This window comes from Candoia aspera, chromosome 7, assembly GCF_035149785.1.
Source record: "Candoia aspera isolate rCanAsp1 chromosome 7, rCanAsp1.hap2, whole genome shotgun sequence".
NCBI lineage: Eukaryota > Metazoa > Chordata > Lepidosauria > Squamata > Boidae > Candoia > Candoia aspera.
The window spans coordinates 79,664,436-79,688,189 of NC_086159.1; the positions used below are offsets into that span (position 1 = coordinate 79,664,436).

The 23,754-nt window shown below is 40.6% G+C and overlaps 2 protein-coding genes and 1 pseudogene across 2 annotated transcripts in view; all 3 read left to right on the forward strand.

Moving 5' to 3' along the window:
* TSPO (translocator protein) overlaps positions 1-23,754 on the forward strand; it is a 479,738-nt gene that overhangs the window by 389,865 nt on the left and 66,119 nt on the right. The window lies entirely within an intron of this gene.
* MPPED1 (metallophosphoesterase domain containing 1) overlaps positions 1-23,754 on the forward strand; it is a 63,231-nt gene that overhangs the window by 6,050 nt on the left and 33,427 nt on the right. The window contains exon 4 of the mRNA XM_063308269.1: positions 12,648-12,873. Within this exon, the coding sequence (XP_063164339.1) occupies positions 12,648-12,873 (226 nt within the window). The remainder of the gene's footprint in view (positions 1-12,647; positions 12,874-23,754) is intronic.
* On the forward strand, positions 637-751 carry LOC134501683 (U4 spliceosomal RNA; annotated as a pseudogene).

A 23,754-nucleotide genomic window follows, 5' to 3' on the forward strand; every position in this document is an offset into this window, starting at 1 on the left:
ATCTGTTATCAAGTCAGTGAACCCCCACTGTGCATTTGTTTCTTTTTTCCAAATGAAGAGCTTTGCATGAGCCCCTGTTAAATTGCCTTCTGTTATTCTCATGCTACTTTTCCAACCTATTAAAAACATTTTTAATTTTCTTTCTTCCTCCTAGAGCAGAGGTTCAATTTACAACTTGAACCAGAAGAGTAGGGTAAATAATCAGTTTACATCCTTTGTATTCCAGGAGAGGGTCTGCCTTGAACGCTGCATGAATGCAAGACTCTAGGAAATTAATTGGAGCCAATCAATGTAAAGTGAAATCTATAGACATTTTGTATTTTAAGTCTGAAATTATTTGGAAGTGGAAAAAAATCTTTTAAGTTTTCCCAATAAAACATAGAGGCATTTCTTTCTCTGTATCTATAGATAAATTCATTACCTTTAAATTACTTTTCATGAATTGCGTTTGAACTGAGTGTTCCAGTTTGCAAATCTGTAATTATTTTAGCATGAGATAGTTTCTTTGCTACTAAATTCTTCAAGTTGATTTCATGAGAAAGAACAAAGTTGTCTTCAAAATATCTAAGTTCTTCTGAAACTTGGACATTTGACTTTTAATACTTTTCAATTCCTCATGAATCCCTGTTATGCCACATCTTTACAATTTGCACAGTATCGTAGCCAATGAGGTTAATCCGAGGCACGATTATTGCTAATTGAAAACTTTTCCCAATACCCCACCATGAATGTTTTTATTCTTGTTGTAAAACGCCCAGAGTCCCCCCTTTGCGGGGAGATGGGCTGTGGCAAAATGTAATAAATAAATAAATAAATAAATAAATTTAACCGTTATCTCAAAGCCAGTTAATTCTTCTTGCTCAGGTACATGGACTGAAAATCAGGCGTTGATATTTCTCTAGTTCAGCAAAACCAGGGTAACCACAGTTTCTGTAGAGTTCAATAACTTCTCCATCATTTCCAAGTTTGCTGCCTATCTGTTTGTTGGTGTAAAGTTATCAGCTGGAGCTAGAAGAGATTTATTTGCTTTGCTTTACGAGGCATTTGGGAAGTGGAGTCCAGCTTCATGCCATGCAGTGGGCATGCAGACTGGACTGGAAGTGACCAGTATGAAAGAAGGACATCGAGGTGGTTTGGTCATACAGAGGAAATGAATGAGAATTGGATGGCAAAACAAATATTTAAAGGAGAAGTGAATGGTTGGAGAAGGAGGGGAAGACTGAGAAAGTCATGTATGGATAGAGTTGATAAAATCTCAGAGAGAAGTGAGAAGGTTGCAGAACAAGATCTTCAGAGCTGGAGATGATACAGTTGTAGCTGCTCTTGGTGACAAACATGAGTGAATATCTGCCAATGGGCTTGACAGGTCATGCCAGCTACTCTCTCACATATCATATCTTTGGTCTCAGGAGCCCTCTTCTGTGGCAGCCTAAAAGTATTTCTGAGTTCCAGTGATCAAACAATCCGGCACATCTCTTGTGGCTTGCCAGGGTCACCCTTTGTTTGATTCACTTCCCTGGGAGAACTGCTTCTCTGTTTGCTGCTCCTGGAGGGACTTCTTTGTTTAATAAGTCTTCATCCTCTCTTTTGATGGAGGATGCCGCTTGCTGCTCCAGTCCTCTTGATTTTTTTCGCTAAGCATTGCTATAAGCTTGCCCTTGCTTCAAATATATGCTGCGTGTTGTGACATTGCAGATCATGACTGCAGAATCTCGTCTGTTCATTTTCATATTTCTTTCTTAAAGCATCACAGATAGAAAAGCTTTCATTTCCTCTTGTTTCCTTCCCAGGATCTAAGGTTAGTCAAGAATGTTCTGTTGAGTTAGAGGGAAAATTTGTTAGGGACCTTCTCTTTTGAAGTTCTTTTGGCTCTGTTTATTCACTCAGTTGAATTCCTCCCTGGAACTTGACTGTCTTACATTGCTTCAGTAGTCTCTGAAATTCAGCAGGAGGGAATAATTCAGTCTGCCATAATTGGCCATCAGCAGCTTTCAGGATGGTTCTTGCAGTCAGCAGCTCTTCATCCTTCTCAGCTGAGCACACAGTCCCACCCATCTCCTAGCAGCTCTGGCTGTGGTCTTCTTTTCTTTGCCTCTTGCTCCCTATCAGCTCCATTGCTCTCTCTGTTTGCTCACTCAGCAATTCACCCCTGCAAAGTGTTTCTGCCTCTTTAACTTCTCCCACCCCTAATAGTTTAAATACAAAGTTTCTGGACCAGAGTGGCTGGAATCATTAACAAGAGCACACTTGTGAGATGGAGATACCTCTAAAACTACTTAGAGATGCAGTATCACTTGTCCCTTTATAATGAGAATGTAAAATTGGTATTGGCCGGAATGCTCATATGTATCGTCGATGCCTCTTCTCTAATTATCTTTTGCATTAATGGCAGCATAATGTATTAGTAAGCATTGTAATCATAAATAGTGGAAGAAGTGATAGGGGAGTGAAAGAGAAAACGTAGAGGATTATAAGGGAAGCGAGGCAGCAATTTATTCCTTTGGCTCCAGACTATTTCATTCTGGGTTCTGGCTTGTACAAAAACAACTTGAAGAGGATCACATTAGAAGTGCACTGTCACTTCTCTGATCTGATTCTCTGGTTGCTTGTTTTTGGGAACTCATTCTTAAGTAATTCTGAAGTAACTAAAGTGCATTTACAGAGCAATTTGCTCAGAAGTAGAGCTGTTCAGTTCAGTAGGACTTAATACGCTATGACCCTCCATTCTGCTCAAGAACCAAAACCTCAGTCACCCTGGCCAGTGAAGGTTGCTCAGCAGCATTTGGAGGACCACAGGTCCAACATCCCTCGGTGTATAAGACCATAGCTTAAAAGCCACGCGTTGTGTGAAGAGATGGGCGCTGTAGGTGTAGCTGGGATTTCTTCTGGGGAAGCTGCACTGATTCCTTCATACAGGCTCTGTGGTCAATTTTTGATCTTTTTTTTACTATTTGATTCTTGCTGGTAATATCATCTACTAGAGTACAGCTTTAAACGTTTGACAAGAAGGTTTCTGAATTAACATCTTAATTATTTATGTTAAAATAAACAAACAGTTCTTCCGATTGCTTGAAGAATTCCTTGTCTCAACTAAGCCAACCATGTGCTGCTTCTCTCCTTCCTTCTCCTCTTTCTTTGTGAACTTGCTAATTTGTCTGAAGGGATAATTGGCACCACACGGCATGATTTTTCACCCTCTTCTACGTTTTCTTGATCTCTCCCGGATTGCATGGTGTAACCTCCTCACCCCTCTTCCTGCTCCTTAACTGAGCCTCTTTTTCTCTCTCACTTTCCTACAATCTTATTGCATGTTCTTGTGCCTGTCAAACTGCCCTTCCACCCAAAGCAGTATCCACCTTCATTGTGCATGCTAATTACTTTCTCACTGAAGTCTCCATTGTTGTTGTTTATTCGTTTAGTCGCTTCCGACTCTTCGTGACTTCATGGACCAGCCCACGCCAGAGCTTCCTGTCGGTCGTCAACACCCCCAGCTCCCCCAGGGACGAGTCCGTCACCTCTAGAATATCATCCATCCATCTTGCCCTTGGTCGGCCCCTCTTCCTTTTGCCTTCCATTCTCCCTAGCATCAGCATCTTCTCCAGGGTGTCCTGTCTTCTCATTATGTGGCCAAAGTATTTCAGTTTTGCCTTTAATATCATTCCCTCAAGTGAGCAGTCTGGCTTTATTTCCTGGAGGATGGACTGGTTGGATCTTCTTGCAGTCCAAGGCACTCTCAGAATTTTCCTCCAACACCACAGTTCAAAAGCATCGATCTTCCTTCGCTCAGCCTTCCTTATGGTCCAGCTCTCGCAGCCATATGTTACTACTGGGAACACCATTGCTTTAACTATGCGGGCCTTTGTTGTCAGTGTGATGTCTCTGCTCTTAACTATTTTATCGAGATTTGTCATTGCTCTTCTTCCAAGGATTAAGCGTCTTCTGATTTCCTGACTGCAGTCAGCATCTGCAGTAATCTTTGCACCTAGGAATACAAAGTCTTTCACTGCTTCTACATTTTCTCCCTCTATTTGCCAGTTATCAATCAAGCTGGTTGCCATAATCTTGGTTTTTTTGAGGTTTAGCTGCAAACCAGCTTTTGCACTTTCTTCTTTCACCTTCATCATAAGGCTCCTCAGTTCCTCTTCATTTTCAGCCATCAAAGTGGTATCATCTGCATATCTGAGATTGTTAATGTTTCTTCCAGAGATTTTAACTCCAGCCTTGGATTCCTCAAGGCCAGCTTGTCGCATGATGTGTTCTGCATACAAGTTGAATAGGTAGGGTGAGAGTATACAGCCCTGCCGTACTCCTTTCCCAATCTTAAACCAGTCCGTTGTTCCGTGGTCTGTTCTTACTGTTGCTACTTGGTCGTTATACAGATTCTTCAGGAGGCATACAAGATGACTTGGTATCCCCATACCACTAAGAACTTGCCACAATTTGTTATGGTCCACACAGTCAAAGGCTTTAGAATAGTCAATAAAACAGAAATAGATGTTTTTCTGAAACTCCCTGGCTTTTTCCATTATCCAGCGGATATTGGCAATTTGGTCTCTAGTTCCTCTGCCTTTTCTAAACCCAGCTTGTACATCTGGCAATTCTCGCTCCATGAACTGCTGAAGTCTACCTTGCAGGATCTTGAGCATTACCTTACTGGCATGTGAAATGAGTGCCACTGTTCGATAGTTTGAACATTCTTTAGTGTTTCCCTTTTTTGGTATGGGGATATAAGTTGATTTTTTCCAGTCTGATGGCCATTCTTGTGTTTTCCAAATTTGCTGGCATATAGCATGCATTACCTTGACAGCATCATCTTGCAAGATTTTGAACAGTTCAGCTGGGATGCCGTCGTCTCCTGTTGCCTTGTTATTAGCAATGCTTCTTAAGGCCCACTCAACCTCACTCTTCAGGATGTCTGGCTCTAGCTCACCGACCACACCGTCAAAGCTATCCCCGATATTGTTATCCTTCCTATACAGGTTTTCTGTATATTCCTGCCACCTTTTCTTGATCTCTTCTTCTTCTGTTAGGTCCTTGCCATCTTTGTTTTTGATCATACCCATTTTGGCCTGGAATTTACCTCCAATGTTTCTAATTTTCTGGAAGTGGTCTCTTGTCCTTCCTATTCTATTGTCTTCTTCCACTTCCGCGCATTGCTTGTTTAAAAATAATTCCTTATCTCTTCTGGCTAACCTCTGGAATTTTGCATTTAATTGGGCATATCTCCCCCTATCACTGTTGCCTTTTGCTTTCCTTCTTTCTTGGGCTACTTCTAGTGTCTCAGCAGACAGCCATTTTGCCTTCTTGGTTTTCTCTTTCTTTGGGATGTATTTTGTTGCCGCCTCCTGAACAATGCTGCCAACTTCTGTCCAGAGTTCTTCCGGGACCCTATCTACTAAGTCCAGTCCCTTAAATCGATTCTTCACCTCCACTGCATATTCCTTAGGAATATTAGTGAGCTCATATCTAGCTGATCTGTGGGTCTTCCCTAATCTCTTTAGTCTGATCCTAAATTGTGCAAGAAGAAGTTCGTGATCTGAACTACAGTCAGCTCCAGGCCTTGTTTTTACCGACTGTACAGATGTCCGCCACCTTTGGCTGCAAAGGATGTAATCAATCTGATTTCGGTGTTGTCCATCTGGTGAAGTCCATGTATAAAGCCGTCTCTTAGGTTGTTGGAAGAGAGTGTTTGTTATGCAGAGTGAATTGTCTTGGCAAAATTCTATCAGCCTGTGTCCTGCTTCGTTTTGTTCTCCCAGGCCATACTTACCTGTAATTCGAGGTGTCATTTGACTGCCCACCTTAGCATTCCAGTCTCCTGTGATGAAAATAACATCTCTTTTAGGCGTGTTGTCCAGTAGGTGCTGCAGATCCTCATAGAACTGCTCTACTTCAGCTTCTTCAGCATTTGTGGTTGGGGCGTATATTTGGATCACTGTGATGTTAGATGGCTTGCCCTGAATTCGAATTGAGATCATTCTGTCGTTTTTTGGGTTGTATCCAAGCACTGCTTTAGCCACTTTACTATTAATTATGAAGGCTACTCCATTTCTTCTGTGGTCCTCTTGTCCGCAGTAGTAGATCTGGTGGTCATTTGATGTGAAGTGGCCCATTCCAGTCCATTTCAGTTCACTGATGCCCAGAATGTCTATCTTTAATCTTGACATCTCACCAATAACCACATCCAATTTGCCCTGGCTCATAGATCTTACATTCCAGGTTCCGATGGTGTGTTGATCCTTAGAACATCGGATTCGCCGTTCACCACCAGCACCGTCGGCTGCTAGCCGTCCTTGCGGCTTTGAGCTAGCTGCGTCATCACGTCTGGGGCTAGTTGAGCTCATCCTCTGTTCCTCCCCAGTAGCATTTTGACCATCTTCCGACCTGGGGGTCTCATCTTCCGATGGTATACCGACATATCTCTGGTTGTACTGATCCATTTAGTTTTCACGGCAAGAATACTGAGGTGGGTTGCCATTACCTTCCCCAGGGATCGCATTTAGTCTGACCTCTCTGTCATGACCTTCCCGTCTTGGGTGGCCCTTCACGGTTTAGCTCATGGCATCATTGAGGTGCTCAAGCTCCAGCACCACGACAAGGTAACGATCCTTTGCTGAAGGAAGTCTCCATTATTTATGCTAATTATATGTTGCTTTAAGCCCTCTTCCATGAATTACCCATGTTTATATGGTAGAACTTGTCCACTCTCATTCACTGCATTTCAACTCTTAAATGCTTTTCAATACACACACACAGACACACAACGTTTCACAAATAACTCTTAGACCTTTTGTTTCTGAAGCCTTTTCTGAGGTCTATTCCAAGGCAGCTTCTTACCTGCAGGGAAGCTGAAATGATCCCCCCAGATCTCTCGCATACAATTCCCATGGTTCATCTCCCAAATCCCACTTAGACATCAAAGATATATACACACATGCACATCCTTGTATATTGTATATTATCTAATCAGGGAGATGACCTTGAGGAAATAGAGAGGAACTGTTACAGTATATAAGCAAAGAGGGCTAAAACATTCTTTAAATCCGGGGAAGCAAGATAATATTTGGAAGCAACTCAGACAAATGACCCCTTGATTCATTGGGGTATAAGAAGGAGGGGAGGTAAAGCACAATCAGACTTGCAAGATTCTGTTCTTGTAGCCTACCTCAGTAAAGTATAGTTCTAGTCTTCCAGTGGAAGATACAGATAATAGAAATAGAAATAAAAACATTCCTTGTCCTCTTTTCTGCAGTTGTCTTGGTTGACCCCAGTCCAGCATGTGACCGGCCTTCTGCAAAGGTCCTAGCAATGCATTTTTTAATTTACATGCTTCCTTCTGCCACACGGCAAGAAAAAAGGGCATGTTCTTGTAAAACTTCTCATGTGACCCTCCTCTCCATGGTTAGACTGGCTTTTTCTCTGCATTAGGAAAGCTGCTGAAGAAGCAGGGATAGGAAGCAGTAGGGAGAGGCCGCTACAGGACAGCTCAGATAATAATGGGGCTGTGCCATTCCACTCTGTTCCAGGGGCAGAGGCCCTTGGACGCTTTTGGAATAGAAAAACAGCCAATAGCAAGTCAACCCTATTTCCTCAGAGCTCTCCAAGGAAGAGCTGCAAAAAATGTTTCCGTCTCTGCTGGCCCTCTGGAGCGGTGTAAGAAAGATAGCAGGTTCTCTTCCATTTTGGGCAAAGGGAAGTTGAACAGAAATTTTATCCCATAAATAATTCGAAACAGGTATTGTTCTCATACTTCTGAGAGTTTCAAGCAAACCAGTTGTATCTGATGTTTTGTATAATATTCAACTGCTTCTGTTTGCAAGCTTGATGATGAGGATGAGGGTGATTTTGAAGCAGGAAGCTACACCAAACCATAATTTGAATGAAAGAAAACATCCTCCCCACACCTCATCAGCTCCCACGCAGATTTAGAATAAGCAGCCTTTCCTTGAATTACAACGGGTCCATTTGCAGATATTATTTTCCCAGAAAATTCTTCATTTAACACTGTAATTTTAGATCTGGAAAGTTGCAGTCTCCATCACATGCTTTTGGAAAGAAATTCCGGTGAAATTAGTGAGACCTTCTTTCAAGTAAATTGGCTTCTGTTTTAGAAGTACTTTTTTTTAGCAAAGGCAATTTTTCTCTCTAATATAAAGATGCCCTTTTCTATTCTGTTAATGTAGATATATGGGTATAGAAAATTCATTTTGTATTTTAAATTTTTTATTTAATTGCTAGCTTTTATGTTTCAGTAATGTTCAGATACAATAATTTACAGATGACTTAAGAAGCTGTACTCATTTTCAGTGTTAATGTAAATTTCCCAGACATCAGCCAACTGTTTAAATACAGAACTGTCAATGAGATGCTTAAAATGCAATCTCAGGCAGTGATATTATCTTTACTGTATCACTCATTGCAGTATTCTAAAAGGTTGAAATGAGAAAAAGAAAGCTTTAAGTGGGCATTTATATGATTGCCATTTCTCTCACAGAATACTAAAATCTGTTCAACAAAATACCTAGAGAAAAGTAAAACAATCCTGCTGTAAGAAGCTTGCATATGTGCCTTACTGAAGTTAACATATCATTTATTTTTAACCCTTCCCCACTTAATTAAATATCTTTTTCAGCAGGAAGGGATCAATTGAAAAGGATTTAGGAATAAATGTGGGATTAGTGCTGATTATCAGAGACCAGTAAAAAAGGAACAAATAGTTTTGTCCATTCAAGCCAGTGCTCAGCGCTCAAGGAATTCACTGTGCTTCTCATACTTGAGATGAGCGCATTCATTCATTCATTCATTCATTCATTCATTCATTCATTCATTCATGCAATTGTTTATTTGTAATTATTTACAATAATTGCCTCATCTTGCAACTCTTGTTTCAATCCACCAAAATAAGAGAAGCATTTTTATCCTTGAATTAACTCTGTCTATAAAAACAGAACACCCCAGATTGACAAAAAATGTTATTCTTTAAATATAAAATTTAGAAAACTACTTAAGCTTAAAGATGGAAGTTTGTTGGTGAAAGTTTCACTATTCCTCAAAGCAAAATATTGGGGAGTGATTCATGCTATCCATTTCTTTACATCCTGAAAGTGAGTTGACTTCAGGCTGAGTCAGCCATGGGAAGTGAGTGAAGAAGAAAAGCACAGAGGACTGTAGAAATGCAGGGCCCCATAAATTTCATCCCTGACACTTCCACCCTCAGTCTAACCGGATGACATATATTAGGTGTGATGAAAACATTGAACCTTTTCGTACCAAATGTGGTCATAGCTTCTGTCAGAAGCATTGTAAAACACTGAGTTGGATTTTAAGCATTTTACATACAGTATTAGGCTGGATTCTTACGTTTTCCCACCAATACACTGGTTAGAGTTGCACTTAACATACTCAGAGTAAGTCTAAGTCATGCCCAAGTTAAATGCATCCTCTGAAGTTCTGTGAAACAGCAAAAATCCTTTGCAGGATTTAATGTCATATTAATACGGCTCCACTCCACCAGCCAGCTCGTATTGGAGTAGCCTGCATTTTGCTTTCCCCAGACGTCCTTGGGATATTCATGTAGCTTCTTCCCATTGACTTCTATGTGATGGATGGATTCCATTTAGCTTGCCCCTGGAGAAGTATTTGGCCTTTTGAAAGGCTTCCTGCTCATACATTTCCAGTAAGGCTCTTCTGCATGGCAGCCTTAAGCTGTTCCTTTCCCTCGCTGAGCCAGATGGAAATGAAGATGGCTTGTGAAACTGTTGTCTAGATTTCAATCCATTCCTCAGCATTGGCCAAGCATTCCACCCTGATGGTGGTTACCGTGGCCCTGATTGCTGGGTTCACCTGTGTCTTTGCCCCTCCCACCCCTGCTGGGAAAGCGAGTGCCAGTGGCTTCCTTTCCATGGGTGGGTCTTTGAGATGGTGGTTTTCACTGATAGACCTTTGTGTCCGCCCCTCTTCGTTGACTCCCTTTGCGTTGGACACTTTCACTCCGGGATATCCACTCGTAGACTATTAAAATGAGAAAGGTGCTAAGAGTCAAACAGATGCAAAGTATGATAAAACATAATGTAAAATCAATCATAAAAATAAAAATCATGATAAAAATGAGTTAGGAGTATCCGGCTGAAGAAATTCTTAACTCTTTTTCTAAGGGGAGAAAGTAGTGCCTCAATCAGTCCCTTTCCTTTGAACTACTGGATGTGACAGAATGAATGTGAGCTTTCTGTGTGCAGAACAGGTGTTCTACCAGTGATGTTTGGTTGTACCTAAGAGGAAAGTCAGATGTAGATCTGTTGGTACATCTGAGCATATATAAACTCTGCACAGTGACTGCTAACTGTACAAATCTGCCTATTTGAAAAATTGTGGCCAAATATTTTGGTAAGGGGAAACAATCACATGATTCTCCATGTTAAAAGGAGATTTACCAAGTTACTAAGGAGTGTGGGAAAGACTAGAAAAAAGTATTTTGCAAATTTATCGGAACTAGAGATATTAGTTGATAAACCTGACATATCTGTAACCATCATAGTGATTGTAGCTGCCGCTATAATCAATGTGGCTGTATGTTTAGAGGAATTTATTTAAATAACACCTATAAACACACATTCACTGAAGCAACAATGCTAGCTAGCTGGAACTAGTTTTGTTTGATGGATGGATATCTTAGATGGCTGAAAAACATTTAGAAATTACAATGGGTGTAGAGTTATTAACATAAATTTAGCACACTTTTTTACATACGTCAGAGATTTAAGAATAGCAGCTCAAGATCTGTGTCCTTGACATATGTGAAAATTTGTGGGATGTTGAAAGTGTATTTAAGAAGTGCACAAGTAACTTCAGTGTATCTTAAAAGGAACATGATGATTTGCAGCAAAGAAATCATTTGCTGCAAATCATCTTTAATTAATTTAAATATTTAAATTAATATTTAAATTTATCATCGAATTAATTACGATGATACACCTGAGCTTATTACCTAGATTTATTGACTCGGATCTCAAAATGCAATATACTACATTTCATATAAAATAATCAACTCTTTTTAAGATTGGGAGGGTGATTTTTTTTAAACAGTTGGTAGAAAAATAGGCATTTATTTATTTATTTCATCATATTTACGTATATAGCTGCCCATCACACAAAATGCGACTGTTTAGCACAGAAATGAAGAAAAATGGTTTTATTTAAAAACTTTTAAATTTTTATATGTTCTGCTTTTTCATCTACCCCAAACCAAAAGTTACTTTAACAAAAACAGGCATGTGGGGTGACAAGGCCCTTGAACCAGGCGGGTCACTAGCGGTTTGGTTTCGCTGTTCTCTGTCTCTCTCTCAGTTCAGGACCCTTTCCATCTGCAGGGGGTTAGGGTTAGGGGGAGAACAGCTTTCACTGCCCATTTCTGCCGGGCTGTAGATTCCTAGTTTTTATCTTACCAGAACCAGGGGGAAAGATTTAAAAACGAAGGGGGGAATGGAGGACCTGCAATCTATTTCTTTCCATGGAGAGTCAGACCCTTTCCTTCCATATATGTATATGTTCGTAACTGTAGTTGTCCTCGTTTTACTTTTAAATTTTGGATTAAAATGAGGTTGTGGTTCCACAGAACCTTCTCAACCACACTGGAAGAGTATGCAGATATTTTATTAGAACATGGAGGAAGGGATGCTGAATTTTCCTGCCCTGCTTCTAGGATCCCTACTAGCACCATTAGCACAAAAGGAAAGTGCTGTGTGGGAAAAGCTGCAGGAACAGAGTGAGGCCTATGCTGTTTTTATCAGTCTGTATCCTTCTGCATTTCAAATTCAGTCTCTATTCCCTCTTTTCTGTCGATTAAAACCAGCATTTCACCAACTAGTATCCTGCAGATGAGTTGGGATTCTAGCTTCCAGGGGGATCAGTCAGCAGGGTTGTTGGCTCCCCAGGAGTCTTTAGAATTGTCTGCTCCATCAGAAGAGCATAATTTTGGGAAGGGTGAAGTAGGTCAATCCTGTATTTAAAACTTAATTTAATTCCATGGACCAACTACCCAATGACTTTAGCTTGGCCCATTGTACAAGAGTGCTTTGTAAAGTGGTGGTGAAACTGCTGGACTTAGGCGAGGAAGACCCATGTTTGTCCTGACTCAGCCCCCAAGCTATTCTGCACACTCTCAGTCCAGCCTTCCCAGGGATAAAACGAAGGGGGATTCCTGCCATGAGTTCTCAAGAAAAAAAGCAGGATATAAATGCAAAGCATAGGCATAGAGTTGTGAAATAATAGCAGTTTATTTTATTTTATTTTATTTTATTTTATTTTATTTTATTTTATTTTATTTTATTTATCCATCCAATTTTGCCACCGCCCATCTCCTCCCAAAGGGGGACAGTTCAAATTGCCTAGCTTGGCCAGTGCAATCCTAATGTCCAAGTATGGTGTGTTTCATCTTTAGGCTTTCTTTGGAATGTCCAGATACATCTTCAGCATAATTTAGAATAAATGAAGTTACAGTTCCTAGAATTTCTTGGCTGGATAGAGTACCTCTTCCGGAAGTTGCCATTCCATCACACACCTCATTGGGAAGACTGACGTGGTTTTATGTCATTTTTTGAAACACAAATGCAACACTGAATAAGTTTCTGTTTTGTCTTCTTCCCTTTTAGGTAGCCTACCATATGAATACAAGATTGTGATAGCAGGTAATCATGAGCTGACATTTGATCAAGAGTTCATGGCGGATTTAATCAAGCAGGACTTTTATTATTTTCCCTCTGTATCTAAACTGAAGCCAGAAAGTTACGAAAATGTACAGTCTCTCTTAACAAACTGCATATACCTGCAAGATTCAGAAGTAACGGTGAGAGGCTTCAGGATATACGGTTCTCCATGGTAAGCATTTAAAAGATTAATCGTGTTGATGAATGCAGAAATTTCCAGTTTGCATTTCAGTGGTTATACAACAGCAATGGCATACATTGTAGAATTAGCCATCAACATTTAATGCATTGATGATGAAGTAATGGATTTAAACACGTCTAATGAACTTAAAAGATGCCCCTGAGTAATCAAGTGAAATACAGACGCGCATAGACATTGTTAACTGCAGATGGCAGGACCATCTTTCGAAAGTCACTTTTCCTTCTTTCACATGCACAGGACGGGTGTCTCTTCTGGGGTGATGATGCCCCATTATGCAATTTGTATTCCATCTCGAAATGAAATAATGCTTCCTACTTCAGAAAAACCATTCTCTTCCCAGACATCAAGGCAGACAATTAATTAATTAATTAATTAATTAAAAGTAGTGTTTAATTGATTGCCATTTCATCAGTTCATTGAAGGAAAGATAAATTAATTAAAGCTCAGAGACAGAATGGAACACCAACTTCATTAAAAGTCCCAGATTCAATCCATGGAAATTCCAGGTAGAAACTCTAGAGCTGTGGAATTTAGACCAATGTAGACTCTCTGTTAACAGTACTGAAAGCAATGTAAAGAGGATGGGCCAGTGATCCAACCCCACATAAAATGCTTCCTTGGATCAGATTGCCCTTCTCATTTCGAAAAACGTTTGATTCCAAGAGCTTATGTGGGATTCAGTTCATATGAAGTCAATGACCACATTAAGCCATATTACAGTAAACAAAAAGAGATTTATTATGGCATGAGCTTGGGATGTTATTAATAATGTCCTTAGGCAAAAGTAGATGAGATATGGAATATGTGTGAAATCCATCTTCCAGTATTACACTGTTGTCTTCTTTGGCTAAGTGGAGCTATGGGCCTTGGGGGACGAATTTTGTTCAATGGGAGGGAGAGAGAGGGGTCAACCTTTCTGCCTGTAATGATTCCCTGATGCAGATCCATTCCTACAGCAGTCATTAGCCATGGAGGCAAAGGCATGATGAAGCTGTTACATCTTTCCCCCACCACTCTGAATTTGTGTCAAAGGCTGGCTTTCTTCCCCTCTGTCCTGAAGCCCTGTTCTAAGTCGATTCTTTGTAACTGTCATTAGGAACAGTGAAAAAGATGCTGGAGATTATTATTTCTGCTAGTAATTTTGACTGTTGGTAGATTCTAAGGTTGTACAAAGCCTTTGACAGAGGGGCTTTGCAAAACACATTCATTGAAATAAAATACTTTAGTTCCATGTGCTAAACAGCCACATCCTTTGCAAACTTTGCGTGGCCGCATCAAAAGTTGTCCTTGGCTAGCTTTGCAGATCTGTCCATGTGCTGCCGATTTGCTTCATGGGCAGATCCAGTGGAAGAGTTGTCAGGATTTGCACATGCAGACAACCAGGACCATGGTCCAGACGGTTGTGCAACACTTGAAAAGGTTGTGGCTGCTTTAATACTTTGAAGAGAGCTGTTTCTTCATGCTCACGTACTCTGAAAGACTTCTTTCAAATGCTTTGAGTGGTCCTAAGAGACATCCATCCATGAATTCAGAAGGAAAAGGACTGTAAATAGTTGAGCCCCAAACTCATGAAATGCAACAAGCCAGATCTGTGACCTGTAGGGGATTGGTTAACACTTACCCTCGGCTGTCCGGATCCTGCCTTCTGGATCTATATGAGAAGCTGTCCGCTGCATGACAGATACTGCTCAGGTATTCTTTCGAATCAGTAATGCCAGTTACTGTGGTGGCTCTCCTTAACACAAACTATCTAAATCCCCTCTTTAAAAAGTTTCTATAGTTATTTTTTTCCAGACTGAGAGGAATAACATTTCCTTTCTTAAAATTGGTGTCTGCTGGAGGAAATGTCTCCTTTGATCCCTCTCCAGTCAGCTGTTCGGAAGGGGAATTTTGTACTAAGCTCAACTTCCCAACTAAGAATAACATTTAATACCTTTAAAGAAGTGGATTCTACTTCATGAAAATCTGTGGTGTAAGAAAACAGTTTGTAAGGTGTATGTTGCTCTTTTTGAAAAAAAATATTCATGGAACAAATGGAAAAATTCATGCAATTTATAGTCCACAGAGTGCCAAAAAGAAGAAAGCACAGAATGTTCTACTGAATGCAGAATTCAGCCTTTTGAGATTATCAACTTTCATTTAAAAAACAATCCAATTTACAGTATTATTGTCTGCTAAGATAGATGTGAAAACCTTTGTGAAGTAGCTGGCGAAATCTCAGGAGCTAGAATTGTGATTAAATAAGATTTCCTGTGATCATGAGATGGGCCTTAAATGCACCACCAATCTTTCTTTTCTCCTGGCAAAATTATTCAACGTTGTCATAATGAAGATCTCAGGCTAGGAGCTTTTTTCCCCTTTGGGGCCAGTGTTGTTTCCTTTAGTTCAGTGTCTATGCAGTGCTAAGTCTGAATAACCAAAGGATATCTTGGAAACCGTGTGCAGAACTTCTCAGGAAGGCTTTGATTCCATGGATCTTGGGTCAAACCACCACATCAAAACAGATTCACGGATTGAAATGGGGACCTGCTTTGAAGCAGTCAATCGAATCAGGGGTCTCCAACCGGCTTGGCAGCCCCGCAGAGCAATTCCCAGCCCTGTTCTGCTGTCTCCGTGCTTGTTGTAGACAATGCACAACGCTGCAGCTTCACTTCCACTTACAGAGAATGTGATGGTGTGAGGGCTGTCCACACCAATGTGAGTGTGTGTGTTACGAAACAGATCGTAAACTTTAAGGCAGTTCCACAGTAGCTTTTTAAAAAATTGTAAGTCACAGCAGACTGCGAAACAGAAAAAAAGACTGTCAGCCCTGGAGTGACCAGAAGTCAAGATGGTGGCCATGATGGCACAATCAAAGCTCTGTGTGTGTTGTACGTAACGATGCACATAAAAATGGAGCTTCAATAGCACCATCACAGCCACCACCTTGACTTTTTTTACCACACCCTGTGGACACCCATGGTCAGACCTAATGCATACACCTCAGTATGTATTCTCTCAGTGTAAATAAACTGTGAAGCTTCAAAATTGAAAATTGGCATTCACCATCCTGCTGTTGGTGCTGGGTGTTAAACCTCCCCACCTGCTGATAGTTGTGCTTTTTCTAAATTTAAAACCATAGTAGGCTCGAAATATATCAATTTATTTCAGATAGCCAGATTGTTTTGTATTTTCTTTGTATCTACCTGCTGGGTTTCAACTCCAACATTCCAGGCTAGTTGTGTATGTGTCTGTGTGTATTTATTTTCAGTGCAAAGGTAAAACTGGTTTCCCAATTATGAGGAGAATGTGTTATCATCCCCAGGTATAACTTTTAGCCACTTAACACTTTTTATTAATTTTGCAAAACAGATTTAAATTATTATTTGGGGATATTCTGGTATCTTTCTTGCGATCTACATTCTACATTGGAGAAGAGTAGATTTATAGCAGTGTAAGGTTATGGCCATTGTGTGTGTGTCCAAGCTATCTTGGTTGATATGTTAGGAGTTCCGGGAAAAGGAATTGGCAAATGTGGCTGAAGACCAGGCTGCTAGTCTGGATGTCAAAAGGAGCTTGGTGCCATCTTTCAGAATTTGATACTACTTGGGGAGGCTAAATTATGTTACGAATATAATGTTGTAATTAATCCTTGGATAATGCATAAGTGACTTCATTGTGGATTTTGATATAAATAATTGCAGTTGTTCATGTACATGAACAAAAGAGATTCTAGATGTTCAAGATTTCTAGATGCTCTAGAGTCTCAGTCATCTCAGAACCAGTGATTGTAATCCTTGAGACCTTCTGCAACATTGGACAAGAGCTAATGTTTTTTTCCCATTTTCAAAGAAGAAGTGGACCCACAAAACTGTGGTCAGCTTGACATCAGTATCTGGGAAAATTCTAGAAAAGATCATCAAGTGGTAGGTTTGCAAGCACCTAGAAAGGAACAAGATGATTGCTAGAAGTCAGCAAGGCTTTGTTAAAACCAGATCATGCTAGACAAGTCCCATTGCTTTTTTTTTTTTTAATAAAGTGACTAGATTAGTAGGCCAAGGGAAATGCTGAAAATGTAGTGTACTTATATTCCAGTAAGGCATTTGAAAAGTTGACCATGGCCGCTGCCTTGATAAAATGGAATGATGTAGGACAGATGGTTCCACTACCAGATGGATTTGCAGCTGCTTGAACAGTCATACCCACTGCATGGTTCTTAGTGGTTCTCTGTCAACATGGAGGGAGGCACCTAGTAGGATACCTCAGGTTCTGACTAGTGTGTTTAGACATTTTCATAAATGACTTAGATGAGGGGATAGATGGGATACTAATCAAGATTGCAGATGGCACAAAGATGAGGGGATTACCAAACCTCAGAAGAGTCAAGGTTCAAAGGGTTTATGATAGATTGGAATGCTGGTCCCTGCCCTACAGAAGTCCACAACCACCCTGTTCAGTGGTGAAAAATTTAAGACTCTGCATTTAGGTCAGAAAAACCAGACACACAGGTACAAGATAGATAGTTCCTGGCTCAGCAGTAGTACTTGTGGGAAAGATCTGGGAGTCCTGGTAGACCCCAGGGGATTAAGCATGAGCCAGCAGTGTGATACAGCTACCAAAACAGTCCGTGCAAATTTGAGCTGCATCAACAGAGGTATGGTATCAGGATCATTGGAAGTGATACTTCCATTCTGTGCTGCACTGGTCAGACCACACCAGGAGCAGCACGTCCAGTTCTCATCACCACAATTCAAGAAGGATGCTGAGGAACTGGAAAGAATGCAGAGAAGAACAATGAAGATGGCGAGGGGCTGGAAGGCAAAATCCTATGAAGAACAGTTAAAGCCTGAAGGATTTAGCATGAAGTAGAGAAGGCTGAGGGGAGCCGTGGTAGCAGTCTTCCAATCAGTGAAGTGGTGTTCCTGCATTTTTCTTACATGCCGTGCATTTTCTCTAGAAAGAAATTACACTTTTCCCTAGATAAAGCCTTTGAGAATAAAAACTGCTGAGGATTCTTTGTCATTACAGGCCAGGGGACCCCAGGGCAGCCTCCTCCTCTCTGAGAATTGTGGGGTACTACAGATGGTTTATACCTCATTTTTCCACAAAAACAAAAGCTCATAGGCAGGGGGTCCTTCCTCCTGGCTATCCCTCCTAACCAGCCATGTCAGCTGACTAACTGAAGAACCTGTTGGATGAGCCAAGGGGCTTCCAATGGGTGAGTCAGTGTCAAATAATGACCCATTCAGACATTCGTGACTCAGCCCTGGTGTGCACTGATGCCTTGTCAGGCTTTACTCAGACTGATATTCCAGCTAGAAGGTTTAGTTTCAGCACACAGCTCTTGATAAGGTAGAGATGCCCAAAAAGCCCGCATCAGAGCATAAAAACAGCCCCTGCAACTTCTAAGACTCAAGCTGTATATATAAAAAATCTAGTGGTTTCTTTCTCCCCATATGCCATGGAGAGCTTTCTCAGTGGCAAAGAGGATGGCTTTTGTGCATTGTGTGGTCAAAAAAGTTAAGATGGTGGCTGCAAAAATCCAGTTGAAAATCCAGTTTTGTGCATGGGCTGGCCTTGCTTCTGTCTGCTTCTGGCCTTCCTTGTTCTAGTCCTTACATGCACCCCTTTTGGGGCCGCTCTGGCCTTTGAGTGATGCCCTAGGTGTGATGTGGCAAAGCCAAGTGCCAGGAGAAAAACTAAATTTGATTTGATTTAAATTTAATTAAAATAAATGCAATGACTTTAAATCAGTTGCTCCCTATATATTTAATCATCTGTTCTCACCATCATGAGAGCCAGGTTGGTGTAGTGGTTAAGGCACCGAGCTAGAAACCAGGAGACCAGGAGTTCTAGTCCTTCCTGAGGCATGAAACCTGCTGGGGGACCTTGGGCCAGTCACTTTCTCTCAGCTCTAGGAAGGAGGCAATGGCAAACCACTTCTGAAAAACCTGCCAAGAAAACTGTCCAGGTAGTTGCCAGAAGTCAACACAGACTTGAAGGCACCCCGGGGGTTGGGGGGAATCCTTCTATCATAGGAAGAGTTACAATCTGGCAGCAACTTTTAGCAGCTACCCAACCTTGGCTGATCTTGGAGAAGTTAAGCAAGGTAGACTTAGAGAGAGTGAGCTGGAGGCCAGACTGGGAAGGTGGTTAATATCCTAGAATGTGCAACAACAAACCACCTACATACTGTGGCCAAGAATACACTTCACCAGGAATTGAACTCACCTGGAGAGACACTTGAGTGTACCTTTTGGAGAAGATCTGTAGGCTCTGTGATGGCTTTCACAGCTGTTCTCTCTCCACTTCTGCTTTTGTATATTCTATTTATCTTCCAGACTGTCAGAGTCCAGTTAGATAACTAAGAATAGCATTAAACAATTATGATAAAGTTTGGGATGGAGGATTTCATTCCCTCTACTTCCACCTGGCAGTTATTCATCTTTTTCCCAGTTGGGTTCCACATACACAGTGACATGACCGGGGTAAAGATCTTGGTTCTCCCAGGTGTGTTACAATTTAGCTAACGTAATTTGTGAGCCCAAGAATCATATTTAGCAGTTAGCAGTATGACTTCAGGATTTGGAAATGCTGTCATGCTTCATCCGCTGATGTGATCCTGAACTCCAGATTTCCTGTAATGATTACACAACTACCTAATGTTTGAACCAGATATAATTAAAATATTCCAACAACTGTTATGTTACAGCTGATCAAACTAGAGTTGTATGGATCAGTTCAGACTTGGTCCATTTCAGTTTTGCATGTAGGCAATTATGTATATTCCATCAAATAGTTGCCACATTCTGCAGCTTAAAAAGCAGGGGGCGGGGGATCACATGAACTGTCATAATACACTTTATCAAAACATGCATTTTGTATTAATGGTTTCTAGCTAATATGCATTTTCATATGCATCTTACCTTAACAAATAAATTGTTCTACACAATGTTCCCCAACATAATTCTTAATGTCAGTTTTGAGCTGAAAACTACAGGAAAAAAATCTGAAAAAATGCAGAATTTGGGAATAATTGGAATCTAATTTGTATAGAAGTCCAGGAAATGTGAATTAGGCCAGTTTGCTTTAAAATGTGGATCAAGTAAAATTATCCTAAGATTTCTAGTCCCAAGCCAAGCCTTACTTGCTAGTCCACTGTGTTTTTCCCCCTCCCTTTTTCCCCCTAATGTTTCTTTTATTATCCATTAAGCTTTGCTTCCATAAGAAAATAAATATAACATCAAGATTGATAGGTTCATTTCGGAACAAGGCCCTGATTTCATTTTTTGTCATTAATTAATTGTCTCTTGTTTATTTTCTCAACACTGCACAGATTTTCACTGTTACTGAGATGAACATCAATTAAAATCAAATATTTATTTCATCACATGTGACACGTTAAATATTTGTGGTTGTTCCCATACTGGGAAGTTCCAAAGAACAAATCTTTCTTGAAATTCATGTAGATTATTAATGCTAAATATTGATCAAAATACTACATTGATGGGGTTGAAAAAATTACTAGGAAGGAATTTAATTTGTTTCATTCGATAGAAGAGGTCACATTCTGCAAAAAATAGGAGGGGTCACATTCTGCCATAAATTATTCCCTTCATTTGTTCTGCAGATTGGAAGTTTTTGTGGCATCTGAGAAATCTCTGCAGTCAGCAGGAATGAGTGGCTGCATCAGGAGGATTTTCAAATCCAATCAACTGCAAAGCTATCATTGTCTTTTAAAAAAAAATAATATGAGCTTTCTTCCTAATACGATTCATACAGCTAATCAGATTTTGCTACATATTTATATCACTGAAGGCTGATGGAGCAAGAGAGCAAGAGCAGAGAGCAGGGCTTCAAATAGGGACTCTGAATGTCAGTAAATGGGAATGAAAATGGTAAGGATGGAAAAAATTTTGTCCTTCACGTCTTACCTTTGGTGCCAAAAATCTTTGTGGGAGGAAGAATGTGCAGTGACAAGAACCCGTGCTCCCCCCTCTTTCATTTCCTTTTCCCTTTTTTGGTGTGCTGATCATTTAAAAAATTGTCCAGCTGAAGATAAATTGTGGTGACATGGAGAAGACAGAAGAAACAAGAACATGGAGGAAGAGAAGACACGGAAAGGAGAGAAGGAAGGTGTAAATGAAGCCATGAGCAGTTGGATGATGCAACATGGAAGGCTGGCAGTGACTAAGGTCCGCAGTGGACCTCAACAACACTTCCTTGGGGCCTGGGCCCTGGCAAAGCTGAAGCTGGGATCATAAAGAAGTTGACCCAGGCACTGGCAGCCCATTGTGGGCACTTTGGATTAAGCCCTGGCAGAGCCCAGTAGGGTGACAGGATAGGATGAATATCTGAAGACATCAGTATAAAAAGCATAAAAATATAGATGGGATAGGTAATAGGATAAAATAGGAAAGCAGGCAGAGATAATATTATCAAGAAGAAGAGTAGACAAATCTTTGCAGTAATAATGCAACAAAGCTGGAACCTCAATTTGGGTTAGAATCTTTATTTTGTAAACATTTGTAGTGAGACTTTCGATATATAAAGAATTGTTTTGCCTGCCAACTGCAGTTCTGTTCCCATTCCCCCAACCGGACCTGCCACAATGTGGCTTGTGATTACAGCAGGCCCGCAGTTTAAGAATGTCCCGGTTTATGGACAACACCTAGTTAAGAACAGACATAAAGACTATTATATTAAAAATTCAAGTTAAGTGCAAAGTTTCAAGTTAAATACACAATGTGTATTATGTTTAAGATGTTTTAGTGTATCTGGAAGTGTTTCTTAAGTGTTTTATAGTCATAGAAAGATAAAACATATACTATATACTAAGACAAACATTTGACTGATTGATGCTAAATAACTGTTCTGACTTACATACACATTTGACTTAGCAAAGGAACTCGTTCTTAAACCAGGGACCAGCTGTGCTCCCATTATCTTTTCCCTTTTTTACTTCCCAGGCTACCTTACAACCTTCCTGTTACTACCACCTCCTCACATCTCTTCAGCTCTGACTCTGACAAATCAGGGGCTGCTACCAGCTGGGCAGCCAGGGACAACAGCTGGATAAGCACGGTATCGGGAGGTGGGATGCTTTAAGCACAAAAAAGGAGAGATGTATTTCAGTTCAGAATGATACAGAAGCACATAAGAGGAGCCCAGAGGCTGGATCAGGCCCTTGGCCCATCAAATCCAGCATTCTGACCCAGTTGCCTACTGGGTGCATTTGGGAAGCTCAAGAGCCTGGGCTGAAGAGGCAGTGCCCCCTTCTCTGGTCACTCTCTGGCAGAGAATTCCTGGTCTTCTCTCTAGGATTCAAGAGGTAGGAAATGGCCATTAATACCTGGAACCCTTGATAGCCTTATTTATTTATTTGCAAATGAAGCAGGCTGGTCTCTATAATAAAAACATTGAAGTAGTATGTAATAAAACTGCCAGGGACTGGTCTAGTTCCTTTTTAAAACCAGCTGCCTTGCTGGCAGCAAATTTTGCAGGTTAATTCTGCACACTGTCCTGAATCTCCCTGCATGCAGTAGGTGATCATGAGTTCTGATGCTGGAAGAGGAAGAAAAATGCATTGCCCGGATCAGATGTGATTTTATTTATCTCCTTATAAATCCCAATTGCTCTAACCTTTTCTTTTCCAGGCCCTGGTCCACCGCTTGATCATTTCAGTTGTCCCTTGCCCCATTCTCCAGCTCTGTGCTATCCTTTCTAAGATGTGCCCAGGACAGCACCCAACATTCCAAGCATGGCCTCATCATAGATTTGGGTTATTGTTATCCTGCCAGTCCATGTTAACTCCCTTCGTAGTGATTCCAAGTACAACATTTGCCTTTTTTAACCGCAGTTGCACACACAGTTGACTGTCTCCTGTGCTCTCCACTCTAACACCAAGATCTTTTTCCTGATGAGTCTCTGCCCAGCTCAGAACCCATTAATTGTGTGTGTGTGTTGCATTAATGGGCATCACTCTGTGCTTATAAAATCTTAGAGTCATAGGGTTGGAAGGGACCCTGGAGGTCTTCTAGTCCAGCCCCCTGCCCAAGGCAGGAGTCCTCATGTTCACCTTGAACTCCCATTTTCCATTTGAAGCCTGTTCACATGGTTTGGAGAGAACTTTTTTGGGGCACTTTGCTATCTTGATTTGCCTGCTTGGAATAGTTTGCAAACGTGGCCACCTCATTTATGTACAAGCTACAAAGCTCCCCTTGCAATACTGATCTGGAGGATCGCACTTTGCACATATGATGCTTAATTAGATTTTTCAAGAAGGTACATTCTCACGGCATTTTATATTTAGTTCCTCTTGGGACATACTAAGATTGCTTTAATAAACAAAATATTTTAATATAGAAAATATTTTTTAAAAAAACCTCTTTTCTCCCTCCCCTTCCATTTTTTTGCCCCTCCAAAACACAGACAAAAAAAAATTAGAACACTGTGTTAGCCACCACTAAAGAGTGTTTGAGCTTTCCGTAGTTCTCAAAGAAAATGGAAATGTGCAACTAGCACACTCCAGTTGCTCTTTGGAACTGAAGCATATCATACCCATTTTGTATGTTAAGGCAGCAAGCTGACATCTTACGTTTTATGAGACTCTAAAGTATTTTTCAAAGCTTAAGAAATGTACTTTATTTCATATATTCAGGAAACGAAATTTGAATATGGCAAGTACTTAAGCATTTTCTTTTCTAAAAGAACAGTGATTGGTATTTCCAAAATAGTAATCCATGCATGGAACATAGGCTGCTTTTTTACTGGATGCTGGGCTATGATTAGTATGTATTAGGAGTGAATTTTCATTTAGAAAGGCACCATTTTAATTCCCAGGTCTTCAAACCATTTTCTTTCAACATATGC